Below are 27,739 nucleotides of genomic sequence, written 5' to 3' on the forward strand. Positions count from 1 at the left end.
GTTCCCGAGTGAGACTTGTGGATGAGAAGTCATTTGGGGGATGGGAATTACACCAATAAAACATGTACTTGTATTGCCTGATCTGTATTTTAACTGCTGTGTACCAGATGCAGTGATAAATGAATTTTCCTTCAAATGGTTACAAGATCAGACCACACAAAAGCCTTAATGAGGAAGACGCTTGAAACAAAGTGAAGAAAATCCCTTTTAGTCTCAAATGGCAAATTGTGGCTGAGTAGAAGGGAAAGAGAAATATGACTAACAAGCACCTAATTTTGTTATGACCAAGTGAAAATATCAACAAGGAAAGACGACAGTGGACTAGAATATAAAGGCCTCTTGCTGCTCCACAAGCCAGGATTATTAGGGGATCTTTCAAATAAGCCTGAGGAATCTGCTGTAGTCAGCCTTGTCTCAACAAATCTACAGCCAATGGTGCTAGGCTCTGCTCAAGTGCACAGTCTAAAACCAATTTACACATGGCCCTCCCCTTGATGGACACCTTTCAGAAAAGTCAGGGTAGGTTCCCCATAATCTTTGCCATCAAACGGCACTACAAAACTAAAAATGACCAGAAATGCATATGAAATGTTTTGAAACCCTCTAAATTACTATAAAATTAGTACGTGTTCAGTACCGATGTTAGCAGGCGTGGGAATTTTCTTTTTTATAACTTTAAAACAAAGCTATTCTGCAACATTTCAAATGTCAAGCTGAGGGGAAAAATCTGAAATGTCAAAATTTGACAGGTTTCTACCTGTGGGTGGAAACAGGAAACCATCTGAGGTGAGCTTACATAAAGTAAGTGGGGCATCACAGCACAAGGGCTATTTAGGAAAAGGAGAACACAGTGTTCTGGTGCAGCCGCAAGCACATACAGATGTCTCTTAGGATGGAGAAAAGAGGTGGAAGAGAGGATCAAGAAATCTCCTGAAAATTAGCACAAAGAAACAGAAGAGAGATTAAAACCCAGAGCTTGCTAGACAAAGGCAAATCCAAAATTTCCCTTACTCGTAAGTTTTACTAGGTAGTCTTTCACTGTCGTATTTGTGCATATTTGCTTCATTTCGCAGACATCCCACGCTCTTTGTCATCTGCCTCCCTCTTGTCTTTGATGTGTTCAATCTCCTCCTGAGGTTTTTCTTCAAATGTTTTTTGCTGATGCTGATCCTCCACATCAGTTTGTCTACAGTCCTCCAACTTTACCCTGCACAAGCAGCCAGAGACTGTGCAGTACTAAGGACAAAATGTCAACATTTGGCCACCCGAAGAAGGAAGTAGGGCAGCACACAGCTGCTCCTAAAAGGCACAAGGAAAGCAGAGGAGCCTTAGAGCGTCTTGCTGGCCAAGCACAACAGAGAAAGTCCTGTTTCTGTGGAAGGGTTTTCCCTTCCGCTCTAGCGAAAATGGCTGGCTGCAGCACGCAAGCTCCTCTTTGAGAGGCTGCAGCTTCCTCACCAGGCAGGCAAGAGCTGCCCAGGGCACTAAGCTGTCAACAGTGGGGGAAAAAAAGCCTTTTTGCCCATGCCTAGAGCCCTGGCCTTGCTGTCACACATAGCTACAGCAGCAAATCTTGTTCTCCCGAACACCACGGGATCACCTTCGACTTGTAGAATACTTAAGGCAGAAGCTACCTGTGCTTCTATTCAGCGTTGCACGTTGACTTCTCCTTTTAAGGTTGCAGGAAGTTTAATCTTAGACTGTATTCTGTGGACCAAAATAACAAACAGGTGATCATCATGGTGTTTGTTTTGTATGTTTTGTAACTCAGTTACCTCACACACTTCTCAGAAATACAAGACCTAACAAAGAATTTGCTTGGGGAAAAAAAAAAGGGTGATTCATGCTGGTCCTGCATAAACATGTGCTGACAACACAGGAGCAAATACATAAAAGTATCTTTTGTGTTCAGAGTTTGTTGTATGTTGTTTTTTGCATCTCAAACCCTATTCTAGTAAATAACATGTAAGATGGATAAAAGCTGCTGCTTGACGTAAATATAGCGATGCTATAGTGAGTGATTGCTCACCTGGCTCACGTCAGGAGCCTGAAATGCTCAGAAAGATTGGTGGAAAGAGCAAAGGCAAAGCCAAGCAGAACTGTTGTGGGGGAAAAAGCCGACACCAGCATGCTCACACATTTGAAGAACCCCCCCAAAACCACGTTCTCCTTAACAGCAATGTTGTTAACAGTAAGTGACCCACCAGAGCACTCCTGATGTTTGCCCAAGCAAGGCAAAAATATATTTTTTTAAGTGTATTAATCAGGGTATAATAAATATTAGTTTACTTTGGACTCAGAGAGAAGTGCACTAAAATACTGTATTTCTTAACACTCTGATGGCTTAGCCAGACAAGGAGTATAATCATTTTATGTACATATATGAGCTGTGTGACCACCAAAGGGGCAAAGACCTGTGTAGATGCATGTGTGTGGCATCCAAGGACAAAGAGGCTGCAAGACAAGGCAACCACATTGTATTGCAGATAAGAAGGACATCCTGCCAAATATGCAAGAAGGATGGCTGGAGAGATGAAATAAAACAAGATAAACAGTATGGGGAACAGATGAGACACCCCCTACCCCCCTTTTCTGAATGGGACAAGTAGCATAAAACCATGTGGTACAAGCAATACATATTGTTGAATATATACATATGTATTTTCATTTATAATATTATACACCACTGCAAGCATTTTATGGATATAGGAAGTGACAAGAGTTACAAAGAACAGTCAACAGAAGTTTTGCAGAGAAAATATACCTCACCATTTCCCTGCCCAGTCCTCTTTAGAGATCAGTCTTTCATTCAAAACTAGTATTAAAAAAACACAGCGAACCCAAGCCATGATGTGCATTATAGCTGTTTCTAAATTCTTGGGATATGTAAATGTGTGCTTCATCTCACATTTCAGTGGAGTCTTATGCCAACTGCAACAAATATGGAGAAATACAAGGTTGATGACTCCTCAGACCTGATTGGGCTACCAAATAAGACATCACGTGTGTTCCACAAGGCTATCTGCTTTTCCTTCTCTGAACAGAGTAAAACTGGTTATAGCTATTTGAAAAGCTCCTGCCTTAATAGCAACTTTCCACCAAAATTCAAGCATACCCCTTCTTAAGCAGAGTTTTCTTACTTTAGCTAGAACACATCTTTTGTGAAATATGTGAGTATCTAAGCTGAAAACATAGCTGTATACAACTTGAATGAAAAGGAGGTATGATCTCCCCCTGCAGATGTCTAAACAGTAACAATTTCCAATTATTTCCACAGTTAAAAATGCAGTAGTGAAAAAGTTATAGACAGAGAAGCATCATTACAGCTAGCAAAAAAAAAAGGCCTCACACATGTAATAGAACAAAAAGTTAACCAAATCAGTGGCTTCAACTTAGAGCATACTATGCCCATGTCAAGTCCTTTTCTATTAAATTTCAATTTCAGTACTAGTCTTGAATCTATAGAATTAACCTTAGTGATAAAAGATAAGAATAAGCTATACAGGCCGAAAGCATTGCTAGCTCAAAAACTAATATGGGCTTGATGCCATAGCTCAAGGTTGCCATTCTCACTGCAATCTCTGTCTTAAAGGCAGCATGAAGGTATCTAAAAGCCTTGTCATGGGTGGAAAGGAAAGTTATGGCATTGCATACCAGAGCAGCTACAGCAGGTTCTGCCCTGAGCAATGCCTGGTGCAAGCCCCGGCACTGAGGCACTCTGTGTCGAGGTGATTCTGCTACTGCTCTTTGGAGGCTGCCTAAAGGTATCGGTGCAACTTAGCTTCCCAGTAACTGCTCTGGGTTGAAGATGGAAAAGCATTTAGGTAGGTTAAAAGTTTGCAGACCCCCCTTTGTCACAGGATGTAAGATATACATTTGTGTTGCATCAGCACAGAAGTGTATTGGGAGGGTGCTCAGACACAGATTACCATTCAAGACCTGTGCTACAGGTATCAACCAACCTTCCTCTGTCACATATCTCACCTTTCAAATAAGTGCTTTATAACTCCCTTTCTCTTTATAACCACCACAAAATGTCTCAGTGCTTTTTGAGACCCTTGATCTCAAGAGAGTAGCCTTCCTGTGCCCACGCCACAGCAGCAGTAGGTAGAACTGAACTTTGTCGTGGGCACAGAGGGACCCCAGGGAGCAAAGACATGTCAAAAGCTGTGCTGCTGCCAGCCCCACTCATATTTGTTTCCATCTCAGCACACGTGGTGAGCAACAGGAAAGGGAGCAGGAAAGCACAGAGCACTCTGCAGGCAGTGACTCAGCCCCTGTCCAACTTTTCCACACTGGCAGCCACAGAAATAAGGAGACAGCAGCCTCTCCTCACAGACAGCCTGGTCACAAAGGAGCTGTTCCTTTCCTTACCTGCCCCGACCATAAAAGACGGAGGTAAGCAGACAACAACAGCCAAAGGGTAAACACAGAGTATAAGCACAACCGAGGCATATTAGGCACACTGCAATAACTAGAGTTGAAAGACTTCTCACAGCTGCATTCAGTACTCACCCAAGGCTGTCTCTAGCCTTAGAAAAAGGCAGCAAAGTCTGCACAGATGCAAAGCAACTGTGACTGCACTTTCCAATTTTTTGCAATGGCACTAGAGAGCCAAGCTCAGAGCAGGTGCTTGTCATGCTGCTGGCCAGGTAAGGGCTGTATGTATGGGGTGGGGGATGCAGCAACCACAAGGGACAGGTGGGGACCACAACCACATACAGCCATCACTGAACTCTCCCTTTAGCCAGGGCCCTGATGGATTGGAGAGCACAGCTCTGCCCGGCAGTCCTCAGCAGTCCTCCCTTCCCCTGGGGGAAAGGAATTGCTCTGCCCAGCTAACCCTGAGGTCAGAATCATGTGCTATTAATGATACTAAATCAGAGTCACTGAATTCTTGAAGAAGAGTGGGACCACTTTAAATGTATCCACATTTCAAAATTTTTAAATCTAAAGTTGTATCCTCCTTCATATCTACCTGTTCAGCATGTTCTTCTAAAACCTATGTTACAAACTAAAGAGTGGAAATGTTTTGTGGAAGTCATCAAGGAAAAGACACTACATGAAGTTCAGGTTGAAAATGCACATTAACCAATCTTACACTAGCTTTTGAAACATGTAACTAGATTCTTGCCTCTCAAGCTGGCCTTAACTCAGTGTAAATGAGGATACTGTGACTCAAGCAGGCTTGACAAATATCTAATTTTTTCCATGAGTTCAAACAATCAAGCACAAAACTTAAAAGTACTTGTTTGATGCTCATCCACGAGTTTTTTTAAAAACAAAACCAAGTTTATTCTGTAATTTTTAAAAAGGCAAAACAAAACAAAAACTTCTGTACAGCAGCTTCTGACCTACTTCCAATATCCATTAGTCAGGTACATCAAAGTCACTACTGCCAGAGAAACAGGGCTCATTTTCCCATGCTGACAAAAAGAAACCAGAAGAGCACTAATATTTGTAGGGCTTTCATGAGATCACTCAACCTCTACCTTTATCACTTCCAGCAGCTTTATTTGATCTGAATTTGCAGGATAGAAAGTCCTCACTGACAACTATAGGCAATGCATGACCTGGGTAATTTCTCTGCAGCATAGACTGCAGAGACAAAAGGTTCAATAGGCCAAGGTTAATTTTTGTTTAGGTTTTCTGATTGCCCTTGAAAAATACATACAAGACTTAAAAGAAAAAAAGGCCTCTGACTACTCAGAAAATAACAGGGAATAGAACCTAACAAAATCTCAGTCGTCCTATGACATTTCAAGATTTCGCTTAAGAAAAAATAAATGCTGTGACTGTATATAGATGGCATATGTTCTCTGTTCTCTATGTCTTAAAATGCATATTTTCCCCATTTAATACTGGGATTTATTACTATTTACTATGTAAATATCTCTTTAGAGTTACACATTATCAAAAACCGAATGGTAGATAATTCTCTAGATAAGGCAAGACAGACTAATACCAACTGTTGTTTAGCAAAGCATCTTATACCAGAGCGGTAACATCCTTCTAGCAGGGGACAAGCAATCCCAAGCAACCCTATCTCACAGCTCTTTCTATCCCCCATCACTCTGCTCCTGTAACCTAAATGTGCTGCTGGATCTTACCGATGTACAAAAGATGCAGCTGCATTCCTGAAGAGTGGTCATCTTATCCAGGGAATATTCACAGAGACATAGCTTGCAGGTGAGCAGCGGCTCCAGAGCTAACTCTCCAGCTTCTGACTTATCAGCTGTCATGGTGAGAGGGCAAGCCTTCCCAGCAGAGCCCATCTGCTCACCAATCGTCCACTCTGCCTGAAAAGAGAAATCAACAGCTGAAATATCGCACAGGCCACGTAGTCACTTCTCATTGATCTGAGAATTTACAGCTTGGATCCATAAAAGCCCCTGCACACCCAAATTTACTACTTCAGCATCTCAGTGCCAGTCTCACGCTTCAGGATGTTCAAGATTTACCAAGAAGATGCTTGAGAGCTCAGCTCCCCAGAAGGCCTGAACTGGGTTGCATTCTCAGAGAATATTTACCTCATTGGCATGAAGCCTGTCAGTCAGGCTATTTATCATCAAATAAAAAAAAAAAGTCACAAAGATGAGATATTATCTATGTTGTATGCAACGGAACATCAGTCAAAGCCCTCACCAAAGTCCTAGGAGCAGGGATCTGACCTGGGACAATGAAAAAAATTTGAAAAAATGCTTATATGTGTACACATCACTTTGCCCCCTCAAAGAAGTTTCAGAGTCATACCCCTTCTGTTCCTGTGAATCCTGCAGTCCTTGATGCACCCACACAGTTTCAGCTCCACTCCCACCTTCCATTTGACCTGGGGCTCTCCTGGGCAGTGCAAAACAACTGCAAGTACAGACTCCCACTCCATATGCAAGCACTTCAAACATTTAGCCTCTAATATAAGCGGCAGATACCATGAACTGCACCTTCTCTTTGAGTTGTCACTGAGACAGTGAGCCAGAAGTCCCTACCAAGACGGGTAGCAAAGGCATGTAAATTCACATTGCATGTCCTACATGATATGGGGCTGAAACTTAAACCCAAAGGAGGAAGAGTGTTTCATGGATAGTTCTTTCTGCACTCCCTTGACTATGGTGGATAGCTGCCTGCTCAGGTATGTGGCTTTTTGGTATCCCACTCACTGGCATCCAACTGTTCAATCTACATCACAGGGCTCTTGGGCATGTAAATGAGGTTTGTGAAGCATAAACTAAGTGCACTAGCACTTTGACATAAGGATACTCAAAACAGTCATGTCTCTACCACACATTATGTCACACCAGTGCTTGGGTAAGAAGTGTCTCTCCCTTGAGAAGGAGCAATGGATTTGAATCTGATTCCATTATATGTGGAGATACCATGCTCATATATGTAATGTTTTCTGACCTAAGCATTTGAAGACACCGTACCATAACCATTAAAAAATTAATGATCTCCATTCTTATCCACTTACACTGAAAGAGAAATTAAATATTCTCATGCTTAAACTGAAACAACTGTAAGCAAGTTTGCAGATTTTGCTCACCTCAAAATAGACAGTGTGTTTTGGTGCAGTATTTAGGGCACAGGAAAATCTATCGCCATCTCCAAAAAGCATGGCCTGAATTCCAGACTTGTTTCTGAATATACTTGGCTGATGCCAAGAGGACCTTCACACACGTTTCTTATAAGGAAAGACCCAGTGGCCAGCTGCACATGGCCACTTGCACCAGCACAAAGCGAGAGCACAGCACTACTAAATCTAAAAGGCCTCATTACAAATGGAGGCTACAGGACCATGAAAACTGCAGAGGATCAAGACCTGTCACCTGTCCCTTCGGATGTCTTTCCTTTAATCACCCGGCCTGAGAGACATAAAAGTCATAGCCAAGATTCTGGCAACCAACTTCCTTGAGGTTAACCCAAAGCAAATTCTCCCTTTAATGGCTTGCTATCTCTTGTTCAAAACATATGCTATGCTTGCATTATTCTTGGCTCAGTCCCCACTGGCTGTCACACAGACCCCCACAACTCGCCCCATATGGCTGCTGAGCTGGGCCGCCCGCAGGGCCAGGAGCCTTGGAGCAAAGCCTCCCTGAGTCAGAAACTGCAACACTCTTCTGTCATTACTGCAACAGGGGGGGAAAGGGAGTGAGTCACTGGAAACGCTAGGGCAGATCAAGAACTACCTGTTATTTAGAACATGCTAGACATTATCTCAATATTTAGCAGGATTATAACGCGTTTACTCAGGTATGCTTTTCAACATCAGCTGCATCCGTTTGGGTAAGCCACTCGCCTCCATGAGCAGCACACCCAGCAGACAGCACCACGCAAACCTGGCCAACCAGAGAATCCTGCCCCCGGTGCAGGCCTGGCTGCCTCACCTCACCACAACCTCGTTAACCCCAGTGGGGTTCAGCAAACAAAGCAGCCGTGACCACAGCCATGGGCACAGCACCCAGAGGAGGTACCACGGCTACCACAGGCAGTGCTCTCTCCATGCCCCCTGAGGAGCTGGCTTGTCCACAAGCACTTCTCCAGGTCAGGCTGGCACAGGTAAAGCTACACGGTTAGTACCTGAAAACCTGTCCATCATAGAAGGAGAGCGTGTACAGCCTGCTCCTTTTCCTGGAGCAACCCAACCAACTGGTCTCTGCTTCTGCCCACCAGAATAGCAACTTGTGCTGCCAGTGCCAAGGAAAGCACACAGCGAGAAGAGTTAATGGTCATGGAGAGGGATAGCCCCATCCAGTGGCACGAGAAACTGGGCCTGGGGAGGAGGTTCAATCCCATGTTTCAGATGGTAGAAATGATGGGGAGAGAAATTCACTTGTCTTCCTCCAGCTCTCACCCTTTCCTTCTTCTTTCCCAACGCTTTATGGTCCATTGTCCTCTCCTGAGCTCTCAAACCATCCCCTCAACTTTACTCCCCCTGGCAGAACTGACTTCTCCATCCACTGCAGAGCAGCTGTGAACTTCCAACTCATCCGCTCCAAGTTTTTATGGCTTTCACTCTGCCTGGCCTAGTCCCACAGACTGTCATTAGTTAATTATACATCCATTAGCTCTCTTTATAGTGGATTAAAATTCCTACTGTAATTACAAGTTGCCAAGAGTTTAGGCTGAAAGCAAAACATCTTGGATGTATGCGTCCTGCAGGGGAAGAGGGAATCACTGAAGAACGAGTTGGGGACAAAGAAGACAGCATTCCATATCTGATTGTATTAGCAAAAATGACCTAAAAAAAAGGAACCACATACAGGCAAGATACATCTGTAAGAGGCAAGATACATCTGTAAGCACTGAGATCTTCCTTTTCTTCTTTTTCATACTCACACACAAATACCCCAGTTATGACAGAATCCCATATAAAGCAAAATATGCCTCATGGAAATACAAATACAGCACATAATTTCTCACAAAAACCTCCACTGAACAACAACAAAGGCTGCATGATATGTTGTAGAACAAAGATAAACACATCTCAGGGACGCTCTAACCCAGAGGAACACATTAGACTAAATTCTGTACCAGCATAAATCAGTCAAACTGGGTCAAACTGGCCAAACTAGCCCCAGTGAGCATAAACACTCCTGTCTAAGGGCCCAAGATCCAAGTCTTTTTGCTTGCATCTATCAGCCACATACTCGCACACACACACAGGCCGTGTTCCTTTTACATTACATGGAATTTCCAGGAAATGGGATGTATTTCCTCAAATTGTGTGCTGCAAGGCTTATAAGGAAGGGGACCTGTTGAGGACATTCATCCTTCCCCGGCTCTGACGCTAGTGGTGTCAATGCTCTAGGATAAGGCATGATGAGAAAGCCTGAACAAATGCAAGCGAGATAGATGGGGTCAATCCTAGGAGGGGGTAAATTGCACAGTCACCAGGAGCACAGTTTTCTGACCTGTCCAACCCTTCTGCTTCCTTCAAATGCCTGCAGGCTCTTTTGCTTTGCCTTAGGGAGGTGACAAAGCTTTCACATAGAACTGAAATGTCTCAGCACCTTCCATAAGCAAGAAGACATACAGGCACACTCAAAGTGAGTGAGAAAGGACTCCGGAGGGACAGGAGGATAAGTAAAAACAAACTACACAAGAGCAGCAGAGGTTTTGAGCAAAGTAAGAAAAACACAGCAGCAAAAGCACAGGGGGAAGGTATACAGAACTTGTCTGCCTTCAGGGCCTCCTGACACCACAGACCACCAAGTCAGGAAAACTACTTCCCTACAGCAAATAGCCGCTGTACCTACTCGTGGACAGGTACCGTTGCACATCTTGATATTAGTGTCCTCAAGTGGAAACTATTAACTACCACAGGTATGCTGAACTGGCTACATTTACTCCTGTGGGTATGGAGCAGAACAGGTTATAGCATTTGTCTTGTTTTATGGCCTCTAGATCAAGAGCTGGGACAGAACCAGCAGACACATCCCCCGTGGGAAAGTCTTCCAGGGCCTACACCATGAGATCCCATCAAGGTATTCACCTCACACATCTACAGGATGGACGCTTCAAATAGCATCTGCGAGTGTGCATTTCAGAAGGTAAAAAGAAGTATGAGAAGGAACCCGGCAAGCACCGAAGTCAGAGGAGAAGGAAAGAGAAGAGGCACTCCAGGCACTGGAGCAGAGATTCCCCTACAGCTCATGAGAAGACCACCATGGAGCAGGAATTTCCCTGCAGCTCGTGACGAGGACCACACCAAGTTTGTCCTGAAGGGCTGCAGCCTGCAGAGAGCCCATGCAGGAGCAGGGAAAAGCATAGGGAGGAAGGAGCTGAAGAGAGGACCTGGCCAAAACAGGCTGGCCAAAACCCCTCTGCTCCCCAGCCCCTGTACCACTTATGGGAAGAGGTAGAGGAGCTAGGAATGAAGGACTGAAGCTGAGCCTAGGAAAAATGGGAGGCTGGGGAGGTGTTGTGTTAATTTGGGGGTCAGTTTCTCACCATCCAAATCTATTCTAATTGGTAATAAACTAATTTTCCCCAAGTAGAGTCTGTTTTGCCCATGCTGGTACCTGGCAAGCCATCTCCTTGCCTTTACCTCAACCCAGTGAGTTTTCCCCCTGACTTCCCCCCTGTCCTGCTGAGGAGGGGGAGTGAGAGCACAGCTGGGTGGGCATCGGGCAGCCAGCCAAGGTCAAGCCACCACAGCTCCACAGAGGTGTTAAAAACCAATGCAAGCAAGGGCTGAAACTTCTCCCTGTGAGCACGCACTGTAAGGTAACATCCTTGTCACGGTCATACAAAGGCTCGCTTAAGTCTGCCCAGGTGCCTCAAACCCAGATTACCAGGCTCAAAGAACAAAAGTTGCTCTGTGTATGTGACAGAGCAAACAAGCCAGGCAGTCTGCTAAGCTGCAACATCAGAAGGACATTGTCTGTGTGCCTGCAATCAACTCACTGTTCTTAGCTTTAAAAAATGTGTCTGGGTGTGACTTCCACTTCTTAGAAACATCACATAAAATCATGAAAGCCTTCTGCACTGATGCTGGAGGAGAATGAATGGATTACATTCAGCAACATAAGCCATCCTTTCATTTCTCACACACTGCATCCAATAACAACAGTTCTTAGAGAAGCGACGTCGAGCCTCCTGTTTACAAACAATTCTGCTGGAGTTAATAGTTCTACGCTTTTAGCTCAATGCTGAGTTTAAAGGAAGTCAAGAAATGTACAAAAATGTACAAACTACTCCAAGAAACACTCACAAGATAAAAAGGGCCCTTCATGTGTTTTTTGGGCAGGTGGCCCATCCTGTGGGACAGGGTAAGCCCTCATGTCCCCTCTACCCCAGCATCCTCCACCGGCTTGCAATTGACCAGCACCCAAGCATGGACCTGCATGAACATGGGACCATGAAGAGGTCTGGGATTAGGCGTAAGGTCATGTGTTGCCCTAACACATAACGTAGCACTTTCCCATTTTACAAAAAAAAAAAAAAAAAAAAAAAAAAAAAACTTTCAGTATCAGAATGAAAGTACTGACAGCACCTGCCCAAAGTTCCCATTTAGTGTACCAGGTAATCACCAAGCTTTACTAAAGAAGAATTTGCAAGTGCTGTAATTGTTTCTCATGCCCTAGAGATTTTTGAAGTACTCCACCCATCAGAAAATGACTTCAATGCCATATAAAAACCTGTTTTGACATTGTTCAACTCAGCATTTGGTTGTTTCCTGTAACTAAGGTTCCCCCCTTAATAATAATAGCAATTCCTGAAAAATACAAGTATGCAAAACCAATCCTAAAAATCAGGCCCCTGGGGAAAAAGAGTAATTATAGAAATATGACAAAAATATAACAGAGTGGTATTAAGGTAATGGGGTCAGATCACAGAAGATAAAAACCAAGCTGTGAAATTAGGACACATGAAGACAGATGTCAGAAACCTATGTGTTTCTAAGATCAGCTTCAACAAAACTCTATCCTCTTTACCAGCTTTGGTTACAAGTTCTTAGCTGTCCCAGTTCTCTCAAGACAACATTATTCAAATCATAGAATCACAGAATGGCTTGGGCTGGAAGGGACCCTAAAGACCATGAAGACCATCCAGTTCCAACCCCCTGCCATGGGCAGGGGCACCTCCCACCACACCAGGTTGCCCAAAGCCCCAGCCAGCCTGGCCCTGAGCAGCTCCAGGGATGGGGCATCCACAGCTTCTCTGGGCAGCCTGTGCCAGTGCCTCACCACCCTCTGAGTAAATAATTTCTTCCTTTTATCTAATCTAGATCTCCCCTCTTTTAGTTTAAAGCCTCATCTTATCATTATCTGCCCAAGCAAAAAGTTGCTCTCCATCTTTATCATAAGCCCCCTTGAAGTACTGAGAAGCTGCAATGAGGTCTCCCCAGAGCTTTCAGTTCTGCAGGCTGAACACCCCCAGCTCTCTCAGCCTTTCTTCACAGGAGAGGTGCTCCAGCCCTCTGATCATCTTCCTGGCCCTCCTCTGGACCTACTCTAACACCTCCACATCTTTCTTGTGCTGTTACTCAAAATCCACATTTAAGGCGGGTTTTTTAAACTCAACGGTTCGGCACAAGGTATTGGTGTGAATCAAGCATGCTATTATTTCTGTGGTCTAATAGACTCGCCACTAACCCACAATGCATTAATTTCTTCTTTTGATAAGCACTACCTACACAGAGCTGCCAATCTTGTCTATACAGCATTACTTATGAAGTACTGGTTCAGTAAGGCTGTAAAACATATGATTAAAGCTCCTGTTCAGGAAAGCCTTCATCTTCAAGGAGGACACTTAATCATATGCTTAAGTGTTCCTGTGTATCAAAGCCTAAGTATTTTGCTTTATTACAATAGGATTATTAACAAGTTGAACAAGTACTTAGATTTTTTCAAAATTCTGCTGTCCAAAAAAAACAAACATGAACGAAAGGTCTAATTTAAAATAGATTTTAATATATTCAGCATTAATATATTCAAAATTGCTGTATTACACCAGTGCCTTAATGCAAGCAAGCCAATGACTCGATTACAGGCATGTCTAAGGAAAACCCATTTTTGGACTACCATAATATGCCACCAAGCTGAAGTATCAGAAAGTGTATCAGCATCTGTTCTGTTTGAGCAGAGCTTAAGAAAAATGGACGCATAATACTTCATGCACTGTAAAAATTGTATTTTAAGAAAATGTTTAAGAACAAGCAGTCAAAGTAAATGTGCTGTCTGGTACATGGGAACACACTGAAGGCAATTTCTCTCACTTGTTTTTGTTGGGAAGGTGGGAAAAAACAAGCCCTTGAGCTCCTGTTGAAGAAGCACTGGCTGCATGGAGTATTTTCGTATCATGCTAGCAACCAAGAAATAAATATGTAAAATATTTTGGAAGGAAATGTAGTAAGCAGGAAGCCTCTTGCACAGACACACAACGAAAAAAAGTAAGGGACAGACTGCACTAATTAAGAATTTCATCCAGCTTCCTGCCAGGTATTTTTATACTAGCATTTTAGGAAGACTAAAGCACACATTGAACAGCTTCCCAAATCCCACATGAACCCAGTAATTTCACATCATTCTAATAAATCAAACCATCATTAAGGCACATGTAAATCATGACACTCCACAACTCTGTGGGCATACTTGCTGGGGAACACTGCATCTCTGCTGTAATGCTGTACTGTAAAACTGCAAGGAAAGAATAACTTGGAGATTTTAGAACAGTTTTTAACTGTAACTTTTAGCAACCCTACATTGGTATGTCCTCAGGGAATTCTTTCGCAAGATGATTGTGGATATTAACTGAATATAACAAACCTCTATTTTTTTCCCAAATAGATGTGATTCATTGCAATTGTGGGAATCCTTTGTGTTTCCTTGTAATACTGCTTTAGAATAAAGTAGGGGAAAAAATGTGGGTTTTTCCCCTTTCCATTCCTAAAAAGCTGAGGAGTCCAAGAAAAGGGAATCCAACAGCTAACGGTGAAATAATTGATGTTACTCCTAGCTGACAGGCAGCTAGGAAGAACATTTTTCAATCGCTTACTTACAAAGACTGAAAAAGAAACAACGCACCCTGATGCTAAACTGCAGTGCACAATCCAAGCATGGTCTTCATCTCTCTTCAGCACTGACAGCAGCCACACCACAGCAGTACTGCCCAACTCCATGAGGACAGACATAAGCCTTCCTGCATGGGAGGCCGTCAGACCGTTGTATCGCAGAAGCCACCACCTTCAGCCAGTTCTGCTGGAACTGAGCCTTGAACTGGGACATCCCGATGCTCAGGATGCAGCTCTGTCAATGTCAGCAGATCTACTGCCCACAGGTCCTGCGGCCATCACGTTGGGAACAAGCCAGATGAACCAAGCTTGCTCTGCTCGGGCAGTGTGGTGGTGCTCCGGTCCAGCAGATGGTCACTAGCTGGATTCTCCTGAAGTTTTACATTCACCCTGGCAGTCACAGAGCTGTAGGAAGTTATCAGCACAAAATGCAGTGGAGCGGGCAAACTGCAGCTAGATGATAGCACTGGCGTATTTTGACATCAAACTTCTCCAAATATTTCCACAACACATCCAAACAACAAAATTGTACCAACTGGAATTTCAAGTATTAGTTACCAAGGTGAGATTAGACTCTAAAGCTTATCTAAATAACACTCCCTTTTCTTAATGATACTATGCAATGCCTGCCAATGCGAAGCTACGAGGAATTTCCATCCTAACTAGTTTGCTCTACTTTATTTTTAACTTCCTGTTGACAAGAGGTGATATAACACTATTAAAAAAAATCCCACTCTTCATGACATTAGTGACAAAAGCAAATGATGAGTCTTCCTTTTTGATCACATGAAGGGTTTTGGTAACTGCAGCATAAGTAAAAAGGAATTAAGCCGTTGGGATGTCAAGTGGGTTGATAACTCAGCTAGCTGTCTCAGCCAAAACAGGAATAGGAAGTGAAATGTAAAAATTTGCCTTTGACATAGAAAAAGGTTTGTTTTTGCTAATCGGGTAACAAAACCTTGGGATACGTTAACTCCTTGAACTAGTTTGTTTATAGTTTAGATAGGATATTTTCAGAACATATTTGTGACATTGGCCAGTTCTAACATCAAGGATTTTTGGAAGGTATTTGTAAACTCACGTCATTGAAGTGAAAGCAGTGGCACTGTATTTGACAGAGGGGCCAACTTTATCTGTTTGCTCAGAGCGTGTTCTCTTCTCAGAAGACCCTAACTGGGCCATCGGGCTTCTCTGCCTGCAGATGGTTCCTTCTTCAGAGCAGCGTCCCAACTGCAAGGCAAGCAGTCCAAGGCAAGCAGAGACACAACCCAGAGCCAGGCCTCAAACGTGACAGCAAAACACTTCTTAGTGCCAAGATAAGCATGCAGAACTTTCCAGAAGCCAAAAACCAACTGAGCTGACCAAAACAATGAAAAAGATCCTCCACTGACTTCTGTAGAAACACCGTACACTAAAGAAATTAACTGAACCCCATATGTTGGACAAAAAAAAAAAAAAAAAAAAAACACCTGTTTAGTTGTTTATTTCTAGAAGAGATTACCTTGGTATTTTTTTTTCTCTCCAGAGTTTGCAATAGAACGATGCCTTTGAAATCTGTCCTTTCATTCAGCCAGGCCAAGAAATCTGCAAACTTGCAAGACTGTGGTCCTACAGTCCTATTTCCTGCAAGCATCAAGAAGCACTTTCACACGATTTTGGATTTACATCAACAGGAATCAAAGAACAAGTTCATTTTCCTTTTACAACAATTTTTGTGTGACTGCTCAGTGAATAAAACTAACAAGTATGATGGTTTACTTTGCCCTTATCTAATCTTTCAGTCAAACATGCTGCCCATTATTATGGCAGAAATATGCTGTTCAAGGTAATCAAGATAAAAAAGGCAAAATATTGAAAAATGTCTTTGATCCAAACAGGTCTCAATGACTTAGAAAGTTGGGAGGGGTGACCCTGGGGGTACAACTGCGAGTCAAGTCTGAAGATGAGACCTTGGGGAAGTCACTGTAGCTAGTATCACACTTTGCATTACGCAAACAACATGAGTAACTACTGACGGTGCTAGAGCTCAATAAGAAATAATACAGTCATTAAGAAGCAATACCAGAAGTCTGGACCCTGCCATGCGCAGCTTGTTTTGAAATAAACACTTGCATTTATTGAAGCAACTGCCACTGCTTCTCACAGTGATTTTCTCAATGAAACTAATTGGACTGTACCCCTAAACTCCTCTGTCAGAGCGCTGAATGAGCCCCAGCTCCAAACAGATCTGCAAAGGAAGAAAGGGAAACAAACTCCCGGAGCAATGCCTGTCAGAGCTTCTCTCTGCTTGTTCTCTCAACATCCAGTTTTTCTTCTCCCTCTTTTCCAGCCTGCCCATGGGAAGACTAATGAGCCCAGCACAATGGGGAGAGCTGCTGGGAGGGGACCTGCTGCTGGCATGTCCCTCCACCCCACCTGCTGCCCCTCTGCTTCCTTCTGGGGATGCTCTGGGGAGCTGCCCTCTGGTGCCTGCCCCAGCCACCAGGACATGAACAGCGCACACCTCTGCCAGGCTTCAGGTGCCCTCTACCCAACCAAAGCCACAAACTCTCCTGGAGTAACCATAACAGCTTCAACTATAACTAGTCTTACATTCTTGATTAAATGTAATGTATTTTTAAATCACCTTTATACTCGCACTTTTTTTCTGAACAGCTCAGCAATGACACTGCCTATTGTGCAATGCAATGTTGTCTCTTCGCTGCCCTGACCTCTCCCACCTACCTTTCTGCATCTCCTCTCTGTCTCTGTTTCAGGATGTAAGGAGGTTTTTGCCAGCACAGTGTCAAGCACAGGGAACCCAATTAGCTTCTTAGAGACTCTATGAAGCCAAGAAATCCAGATGCTACTACTACGTATATCATAACACACAAATGTACAGCAAATGGAAATAGAGGCTTGCATTCCCTCGTTCCAATTCCAAATTTCAACCTTCATTACAGAAATAATTTCAAAGGAGACAGAAAGCTGGAAACACAGATCTCAGCCTTAGTATCTGTTAACAACTGATTGGTCCCTGCCTGATCCCAGGCATAAAATCAAAGCCCTGCCAATGGGAACTCTTCCAAGAGCTCCAAGTGGGTCTGCTTATGTGTGCATAGACAACAGGAATAGTTAAAGGAAGCTGCCCTTCCAAAACCTCCCAAACACTCAGAAAATTGAACATCTAGAGCACAGTACTGAAGGACCTCGTAGCCTTGCTATACTATAGCATGACAATCTTACAAAAGTCTTTCTAAGGTAGTCTTTCTGGAGGCTGGTCTCTTAATTATGACCATAAGAACCAATGCCCCTCAAAGAGGCATTTTGTCATCTCTGTTAAGTAATGAGGAAGAAGAGCTACAGCAAGAATTCTCAACTCCTTGTCTATTCCTCTCCCCACAAGTGCTTGTTTCCTCCATTTGTTGGCCCATCGTGTCAAAATGTGGGAAGCTAAGTCAACAAGGGGGCTGAAAATGGCCAAGCCATGTATGCTACTTGGGTATTTGCAATAAAAACATTAACCAGTCCAAAAAACACATGTCCTTAAAGTGGCATCAGCTAAATTATATGTATACATATGACTTTCACTCCACTTTAGGCAAAGGTTATGATTTTCTTTCCCACAAATCCTCCCTGGAGAGCGTGATGGAGACTCCCCACCACCAAACTCATTGGTACAACTGCGAAGGGGTCAGGAGGGTGCAAGATTGCATCCTCTCAGTTATGCAAAACTTCACCAAGCAAGTCATTGCTGGCCCTGTGCGTGTTATCTTAGCCCTATACTGGGAAACTCCACTGGGAAAGGCTCCAGGATCAGTGATCAGCCAACAGCAAGCTGCTTGAGAAAGCTTCAAGTGCATGCACTGGTAGATAGCCCACAAGCTCAGCTAGTTTTTCCCACTGACATCTTTGTACCTTTTCCTTTGGGGGCAGGGGACAGGACCGGTCAGGACAGGGGAACACCAGCTATTTTTCCTTCATCTTCTCCCCATCTCCACCCATCAAAATGCTTCCAAAATTAAGCAGAGACAGAACACATGCTCATTCCCATCTACGGCTCAGACGTAACCAGTGTCAGCCTGCACGTCACAGCCTCTAGTTAACGCCGGATTTTTCCTTGCATGCAAATGATTAGCCTGTATGCTAGCTGTCATGAAATGTGTTTTTCCTTCTATGTACACAGGGCTTTAGAGCATTCAATCTTGAATGATTTCTGGCTACATATTCATGAGCAAGGAATTCTCCTCTAAGCCACAGTAATATATAATACATAGAAGTGCAAGTAAACATGGCCATGAAGGCCCTGTTTCAGCCCCTGAACGCAGGGAGATAGCTCTTCTGTTGCAATGTTCTTTCCTTTTTGCAAACATACAGAGCACATAAAGGTTTTCAGATCTGCACATTTACTCACTGGAAGTCTGGGGATACAACATTTTGTACAATCTAGCATGAATATCAAAGCTGCTGTTAGACACCCAGACAGCGTCCATGCTTTGAATGATTCGTGTCTTATATTTTGCCTTCTCTCCTCATTATTACAAAGTGAAAGCCAGAAAAGCTTGCAACAGACACAAATAGCAATGTTCTCAATTAAAGGGGAGGAACGTGCATGATGGTAAAATGTGTTTGTTTTTTTTTCCCCTTCCCATAAAAAGTAATTCTGTACTCTGTCTCCTAATCAGCATCTCTTGTCTTTCTGTCGCGCAAGAAGCATGTAGAACAGCTCTCCGTGACCGCTGTGTCTACAACAAGCTCTAGTGCACAGGAAGAAACCGCATACAAGAGACGTGCTCTAGCACGCACAACGCCCCCCCCACACAAGTTGGAGTATTCCACAGTAATACATTGGCCAAGGTTTTCTTGACCAGCACATCGTGACTTCATCTTCTTCACTGGTAACAGCTCCAGACAAAAGTCAAAGCACACTTGTATCAAGTCCCAGTTCTGGAGCCACACTTCAGTCCCACCCTGACTCACTTAAGTGCCCGTATTTATGGGGTTTGAAGTCTGCCAGAAGGGTACAGAATTTCTCATTAGCTTTTACACAAACATAATTTAAACAGACAGTCCCTTAAACAGACAGTCCCTTGACTGCAGCATGTCTAAGACTGCAGAGATCTCAACCAGGGGAAACCTGAGGCGCAAGGATGCTCACAGGTCCCAGGGCTGCGTGGCCCAAACTCCTCCAAAGCCAGAACTGCATGTGCAGGCACTAGGGACATTCAAAGAATCAGATGGCCAGACCACCATCTGACACCAATCTGTGTTTAAGCGTGGGGGTGCTCAAACAATAGATTTTACTGTGGAGGCTGAGCAGATTCCCCTAGAAACGCAGCAAAAAAAAAAAAAAAACACCCAGACCTTGGACAACCCATCTCTTTTCTGTATTAAAATAGAATAAGAGGAACCAGAAATGGGGAACACATGTCATGGTGTGCAATCCTCTACACATACAAAGAGATCTAGGAAACAGCATCAAAATATTATTTTATACAGCTACATTTTTTATTTGAAAGTGTGTTTGCAATGCAGTTAACCTTGTCATGCTATCAAGCCTTGAATTTTTCACTCAGCACCTCTGCTCCTCCCTGGAAGACGAGGAGTTGGAAAAGTCCCACTTCAGTAGGAAGTACAATCTTTAGGAAGTAGGAAGTGCTATCTTTATTTTTTTAAAGAGAATTTTAATATCTGCCAGTAATGATCTACTTCATGAACGTAATGCCCACTCAGTTCCCACCAAGTTGAAAACATTTACGAGACCGAAAAAGATTACTGAACACTATTTTCTTACTGATCAGCACAATGCTATTTGGCACAAGCACCTCTGTAAATATTTGTCCAACACTGGGTAAATTTGCAGTGTATGATGGCCCTCCGACCTGTACTTCTCTCTGTCAGGTTAGAAGGCTCACAGTCGAGCACTGGAGCTCAGCTTTGGCAGAAATACAGCACATTGGAGGCAGACCTTTGTGTCACTGCTGTCTTTCCCTTACGAGCTGTTCTTTTCAGGTTTATTCAATGTTCCCCTTCACAAGCAAAAAGAAGATTAAATTTGAGGTGGAGTGCCTATAAGGTTGCTCCTGGCTGTTGTGTAACGAAGGGAATTTGTGCAGTGCGTTACACCGGGCCAGCCTTTGGCATGGGGAAGCCAGAGGGCGAGAAGGGAACTGTGCCCACCTCCCCATGAGCACGTGGAGGGAAAGGGCAGATCCAGCCGCACCAGGCTGGCGGCAATGTCTCCTTTGCTGTGTGCCAGGAGGTCCGATGGACTCGGTTCATGGCGACACTGGCGGCCTGCCACGGTATTTTGTTCACATGTGCTTGTGATCATGGGCCTGGAGCTGTAATTACAGTCTCAGATTTCACAATACCACCAGCCCGGGAGATATTTATGGATCTGATCTGTAGGATCTATCGGCATCGTGCCGTTTCACACATATTCAAGAAAACTCGCCACTCACAAAGAGGGTCAGCAAGTCTGCTGCAGTTTCTTTAAACCACACATTCAAGCAATACACTTCACTAGTTCACACCACTAAAAGGCACTGAAGTGTCTGGAGCAGGCAGATCACAGGCACAGGACTCCTATGACAGGTATCACCAGTATACTCGTGAACGGGGAACCAGGTTAAGTATTCATGCTGCCTGTTTTACTGTAAAGCAGCTTGCTGCTTTCCATAGTTGCATTTTCAACTGAAGATGTTAATAAGATCAAGTCCATACTTTCCCCCCTCCAACGGGAGAGGAAGGTCAGATAGCCACTTCCACATTGTTTGTTTTCACAAAGCTTGTGAAGCACTTCAAGAATAGTGTGATCCAAGAACCTAGCTGAAGAGGAACAACTCCATACTGTTGGCTATTTTTATTATTAACTTCTGCTCCAAGGTACGCCACTGCACAGACAAAAATCGCCAGTATCACCATATGCAGGAACGAAGAGTGCCTGTCAGTGTGGAGCGCACAGGATACAGTGCGACACGGGGAACAGAAACAAGCAAGTCGCCAAATGCTGTTCCTACACAAAGTGTAGGGAGGTTTCCATGTCCTTATGTAAGTGGGCAGCGCCGTGGGTTAAATAACCCCACCAGACAGTACGAAGCCTGGCAGAAAAGGAGTCTGAGTCTCATCATACTGGCTTGGCTCTGGAATAGCTCCAGCTTCTTCTGAAGGAATACTTCCCACTTTACCACAGCTCTGGATGCTCTGCAAACACATTCTCCCTAATCCATAATGTAAAGCATTACTTTCAGTACCACCACTACAGCCATCCCCTTTCCAGCGTGCTGTATTTTTTTCCAATGCTCCCTGTGAGAAGGGCTTCAGCCACTTTCATGCTGTGACAACAACCCACACACCCACTCACATTTTCAGGCATGGACAAGTCCTGAACAGGAGGAGGATCAGGCCAATACATTTGTTTGGGAAAATATTTAAGGACGGGGTTTTGAAACTTGTTTCCAGAAAAATTGCTATTCCAGACCCTGTGCTTGCCCTTAACAAAGACCACTTGCCCTTCAGGCTGCGGGCAGCAAAACAGATCGCGTTACTGTGCCTGCTCACGGCCAGCTCTAAAGCGGCACCGGGGTATTTCAGTCACAGCCTCTCTCTCTGCTCAAATGTACTTCTTAAAAGCCTTCACTGTTTTTACAGAGGATAGGAAGTCACCCTGTAATGTTTCCTTAACTATCGCCATCCTAAATATTTTACTACTTGCAGTACTCTCTACAAGGAGCGTATTTGATATTGCCACACAGAGCTGGGAAGCAGAGTGCCTTTTTATTACAGAAAATACAGAGCCTTATAATAAGCCTGAGTGAAACATCTTCATTACCAAAGCAGCTCTGTACTGGGAAAGCCTACCACGGGAAGAGAAAGCAGTACAACCATACCAATAAAGGCTATTTTCTGTTTAGTGCAAAGGAACAAGAAACAGAAAAACTAATGCATACTAGAAAACAAATCTATTGCATATGTAGTATGTGTTTAGGTAAACTACATAACCCTAGACCCCGATCAGTTTAGACCTGTACATTAACACTAAGATACAGATAAGTATATTTTTTCCTTCATGACAGCAGCCATACCATACTGTGACATAAGGAACAGCTTTAAACCAGGAGGAAACCTGAATTTTAAACTCAGGCTCCCTCCAACCTAATCTGATGTGTCTTCAGCATGAAATGAGTTCTTGTATTTAAGCTACCACCGATATGACATAGTATGCCATCTTAGCAACTGCTTCCCACACAACGACATGTCCTAATACTGCAGCATTTTCAACCTCCTCGTACAGATTTTCCTTTAAAAGTTACACTGGCAGAAGTAATTTCACCCTTCTGGGAAGTACCTCACGTCTGTTTCATTTTCTGTGCCTTTAATCGTCCAGACTCCAAGACTGCCTTTTTGCCTCAGTCCTATGCACCACACAGCTCAGTTTTAGCCAGAACACAAATAATATTTATTCTAGCTCTTCAATCATTCTATTCCTTACCTTTTCTGTTTTCTTCCATTTTAAGCAAACATCGGTTTTCTGCTCCTTCATGATTTTTGTTAAGGGAAATATAGGCAGAAAGCTGTATTCCAACATACCTTGAAAGCAGAGCAGTCTTCACTCCCAGCTGTTTGACTTTTCAATAGCTTCACTCACACTTCAGCGCTCCCAAGAATCATAATGTCACAACCACTGTAGCTTGCAATCAGAGGCAGAGGCAGATCTCTCTCGCACACCCTTCCTCCTCTCTGTCTATCTGACAGCTGTGCACTTTTTAGGACTGCAGCAGGACTTGCCTCCCAGTCCCTTTGCCACTCTGATAAATAATCCCCTCCCTGCTATTAAGAGCACGCTGCCATTATATCTTTAAAGCACGCCACAGCTTGCATGCAGTAGCTGTGGGAAAGCTGCATTTATTTATACAGGAAGCTTCAGCACAGCACTTCCTACTTCCCATCCGAGGCTCAATTCAACTGCAGGTGACTGCTTACACCCTGCCACGTTCCTGCCAGTGCACACCCTGTGTTCTTACTTCGGTACCCGTGCCACTTTTAACTCCCATCTGAGCCCCGACAAGATGAAACTGAAGGAGATAAAGCATCCGAGGTGAGACCCCACTTGCCTTTAACCTGTCTCAGGATAGCAGTTTGTGCAGCAGCCGACCTACCAGCAGGCGATGTCTGCGGCGCTGCTCCTCCTGCTTCTCTCCAGATGTGAAAAACGTGGTCTAAGAGCAAAGTGATTTCTTCACCAGCGAGAGATCTGAACTCCCAAGCAGCGCTGTAATTTCAAATCCCGAGTGCCTGTGCTCAGCTCGCTGTGGCAATGCTACGTTTTGACTCTAAACTGAGCTTGTGTGCAAGAGGGGTGGGAAGTTCTGCAATTCTCTTCCCTAATCCTGCAGGTGTGATTCACACCTGCAAAGAAGCAGGAGGAGGTACGGTGGGGCCACTTGACACCAAACCCTCAGGAACTTTTCCTGCTGTAGGAAATGTACCACACCCGCAGATACGAAGGACAGATACATCCCAGTGCAGTGGGTGCAGAAGAACGGGGAGAAACAAGCACAGATGCTAATCTGTGATTTTATTTTTATGGTGAAATGTATTTGCTTTGTGCAATTATTGCTGGCATTTTGCCTTTGGTACGTTACTGGGAAGACTGAGGTACAGGCATTTCTTCAGGAGTTTACAGAAGCTCAGTTCTGAGCTTCTATCTATTTTCAGACAATTATACTGCAGCAGGTGAATTTAAGGAAAAGGCAGGAAGCTCACAGCACTTTAATTCAGCTTACTTGCACCTCTACGATACAGCTTTATTTAACAGCACGGACAATTTTCCCCTTGATATAAGCACAGATTTTATCAGCCTATTTGACATTGCTATAATTTTGTACCTGTGCAGGGAGCGAACAGCATCCAGGAAAAATACAGCCGTCCCAATATATGGAATTGTGGTGATCCCTACGGGATTTGTCAGTAGGATTTGGCAACCTAAAGCCATATCACAGACCTGAGCTAGCCACTCGAGCTAGCAGAGCACTTCTTGCCAGTAGCAGACCTTTATCCTTGGCAGCAACCAATCCTAGGCAGTACTTAAGAAGCACTTGGGGTTCAGAGCTACATTTTAGGCTGCAGAGTAGTGGTGAAAATACGGAATTCTGCATCTAAGTTCACAATTAGAAAAAAGAACCCTTCAGTGGTTAGGTTTTTAGCCCCCATCTTCTGTTCCAGTATGAAATATTTAAAGCCCCCATCACTTTTCCACTACATTCTCTTCTCCTTCCCTCCGTTCCAGCTCCTTTTCCCGCAGCTTCTGCCTTTGCTACTCTGCCTCCATCACCCAGGTATGTGTTAGGCAACAGATGAAGCGCAGCAAGAAAGCCCTCCCTGCTCAGCTCCTGCGCCCAGCACCACAGCACTTCAACAGCAGAAGGACAACCTGCTCAAGGAGGAGAGTGGTGCTACAGGGAGGATGATGGGAGTCAGTCTAGTTGGGATGGGGAAAGTGGTGGGGTGGGAGCTCCAGAAGTAGAGCAGGGAAGCAGCCAGTAACAGCATCTGCTTGGTACTTACTCCTTGCTGGCACAGTAAAACTGAACCAGGCTTCACTGCAATAGCCTCTACCAGTCGAGAGAAACAACTGCAAATAAAGGCTAATCATGTTTTCAGATTTGTGATTAGTCCTGCTAACAGGGGAACTGCTAACAGGAACAGGGGAGCTGTTCTTCTGAATTAAGAAAACCAGAATAGTCTACTAAAATGCAGATGAATTCTGGAAGCTTCAGCTGCAAACCTCACATGAGATCTTTATCCAGTTTCCCTCATCTCTCTGCATGGAAGTTAGAACATGACTGCGGAAACATGCAAAACTGCTTGCAGCAAGTTTAGTTTCCCCAAAACACCACAGAATTAGTGAGAAACATCATGAATGCTTCTTCAGACATTTAGTTTTCTGGAGAACATTAAAATGATCTTATTCCAAGCATTCCACTCCAAGCATAGCAAAACCTAGACCGTGATCCCCATATTTATACGCAGGACAATCACTTACTGATGCTGGGTGGGCAGCTGGCTGCTCCCTTGCTCCCACCTTCAGTTCTGTGCCTGCCCCTGCCTCTGGGCCTATCCGGGACTGCTGCAGCAACGTGGAGCTGAAGGTGACGTGGCACCGTGCCAGAGCTATAAGGACTTGGGATGATCAATACCGATGATTCTTTCCCTTGCTGTTACCAAAGGTCCTGAGCCAGACTGTTATGAGCTCTGCTATCAAAATGATTTCTCCTCCAGCCCAGGTACTTCCGAGTTTTATAGAAGCACATTTTCTTGGCAAGCTAATTTTGTCAAGTGTTATGAGTCATGCTGAAATTGCTATCCAGCTGAAATCCCTGATTCTCTTAACCCAGACTGATTGATTTCCTTTCTGAGCCAACAAATAAATAAAAAACACAAGTATGGCCATCACACAATGCCAGTCATGGCAGAAACTAAGCCCACCCCATTTTCTGTCTTCTTCAATAGCAGTAACACAAAGCACAAAACAGAGAGGGTCCGGCTAAGTTTGTGGGTGTTCTTAACTGACAGTTTTACAGCTCAGGGGTGGGGGAATCTGCCAGTCTCTGAGGTGGTACATGCCAGAGCACAACATCACAAGGAATTTTCGGTTGAGTTAACAGCCAGAGTAAGAGTAAAGGTTGGCATAGTTAATTGCTAACGTTGCTGTGTCATCCCTGCAGCTACTTGAAATATTTACAAAATGACTAAGCCACCCTGGCATTAACTAAAATTACTAATTAATTAATGAGGTAGTTGGGTAAAAAAGTGATAGCGTGACCCCTGAAATGCTCTCTCACATCCCACAAACAGAACACCATTAACTGCAAATGTAAACACTAAGTTAGCGTAAAACTCAGTTTCGTTATACTTCTATGTAGGGAACCAGAATTAGCCTATGACCAAAAACAAATTGTCACTACCCTGATTCAGTTTTTCAACTAATAAAGAAGAAATATTGTGAAAAATAATTGCTAGCCATAGGTGTAAAATAAAAACAGGTTTTGTAACAAACTTCCTAAAACCAGAGCATGACTTTCAGTAAAATGTCTTTATTCATTTCATTTATTGTGCATGCAAATTATCCATTCTCCTATGCACAAAAATGTATTTTTATATACAAGAGAAACAGTTTCACGAGCAGAATAGATGCTGATGTGTAACATAACCAATGCTGAAAACAAAACAGAAAAGTTTTTTTTTGCACAATGAGTACAAATATATTATCTGAAGTTGACAACTGTGACACCCCTCAGTTCATGGGCTAAGGAGTTTCCTTCAAGGGGAACTATTTCAAAGGAGGATTCCACCCTCAAAAGTCATTTGTGCTAGCTTCATGAAGTTACTACTTGAAAAAAAGCATCTCTATTCAACATATGTTGATTTATATAATCACATAAGCAATGACAGAAATTAGATGTCAGTGCAAAAACACAGAGCTGAGTAATATTTTGCGTGCAGACAAGCTTTTCTCAGAATAGCTGCAAGAAAATCAGGATCCCATCTTTTTCTGTTTAAATAACCCTATTGTTCTACAATTCAGACTCGGTATGTAAGTCACCCTCTGACAAACCAGGCTTGAAATCTTCATTATTCCCTTCAGCTAAAAGATACTAAAACTTTATTATAAGGTGTTTTGTGGTGGAGTGAAATAAATCGAGTTAAATCGTTTCGAAAGAATAGTAGGTATAAACCTAAAGAGCTTTTCATTTTACACTAAAAAAGTGAGTGGGATGGTGCGCTCTCTACTGAACGTTCACAGTGATGATCTCAGAACACGTGGATTTGTCTCAGACAGACACAGAGAAAAGCGGTAAGCTGAGTTACAGTCATCCTGCTCTATGAATAAAACAAAATGCAAGTCATTACACCATGCTGGCACAGCCGGCCCTCTCCAAAGAAAACACAATCACGTCTTCCACAAATATCTGTATTTCTTCTCTACTGATCCTTTCTCCTGTGTTTGTAATTTGAAATACTTCCTGGGATATTGGAAACGAGTTGTTAGCGTTTGACCCACGCAGAACAGTGCTGTATGAAAGAAACACAGCCTCAGCAGAGGACAGTGAGAAGACAGCCTGCTAACCCAGCAAAACAGCTGTGCTTGGGGTGCTCAGAAATCCTGGTTTATGGGTCAGGGCTGATGGCTTTGACAGTACGTTACTGGAGTGCCAGGGCAACCTTGGGACCTGCAAGTATTAA

The 27,739-nt window shown here is 43.7% G+C and overlaps 1 protein-coding gene across 3 annotated transcripts in view; it reads right to left on the minus strand.

Moving 5' to 3' along the window:
• RNF144B (ring finger protein 144B) overlaps positions 1-24,271 on the minus strand; it is a 55,110-nt gene extending 30,839 nt beyond the window's left edge. Inside the window, exons 1-3 of one of the 3 annotated variants that reach the window (XM_035318068.1) lie at positions 23,084-23,621; positions 14,501-14,902; positions 6,111-6,299 (exon numbers count right to left, since the gene is read on the minus strand). In XM_035318068.1, coding sequence (XP_035173959.1) covers positions 6,111-6,299; positions 14,501-14,632 — 321 coding nt within the window. In that variant the 5' untranslated portion in view covers positions 14,633-14,902; positions 23,084-23,621. Of the gene's footprint in view, positions 1-6,110; positions 6,300-14,500; positions 14,903-23,083; positions 23,622-23,652 lie in introns of those variants that run through there. The other 2 variants (XM_035318070.1, XM_035318069.1) reach the window with 2 other exon arrangements.
• Between the last annotated feature and the right edge of the window lie 3,468 nt (positions 24,272-27,739).

The sequence above is a fragment of the Oxyura jamaicensis genome, chromosome 2 (genome assembly GCF_011077185.1).
Source record: "Oxyura jamaicensis isolate SHBP4307 breed ruddy duck chromosome 2, BPBGC_Ojam_1.0, whole genome shotgun sequence".
NCBI classification, from domain to species: Eukaryota; Metazoa; Chordata; class Aves; order Anseriformes; family Anatidae; genus Oxyura; species Oxyura jamaicensis.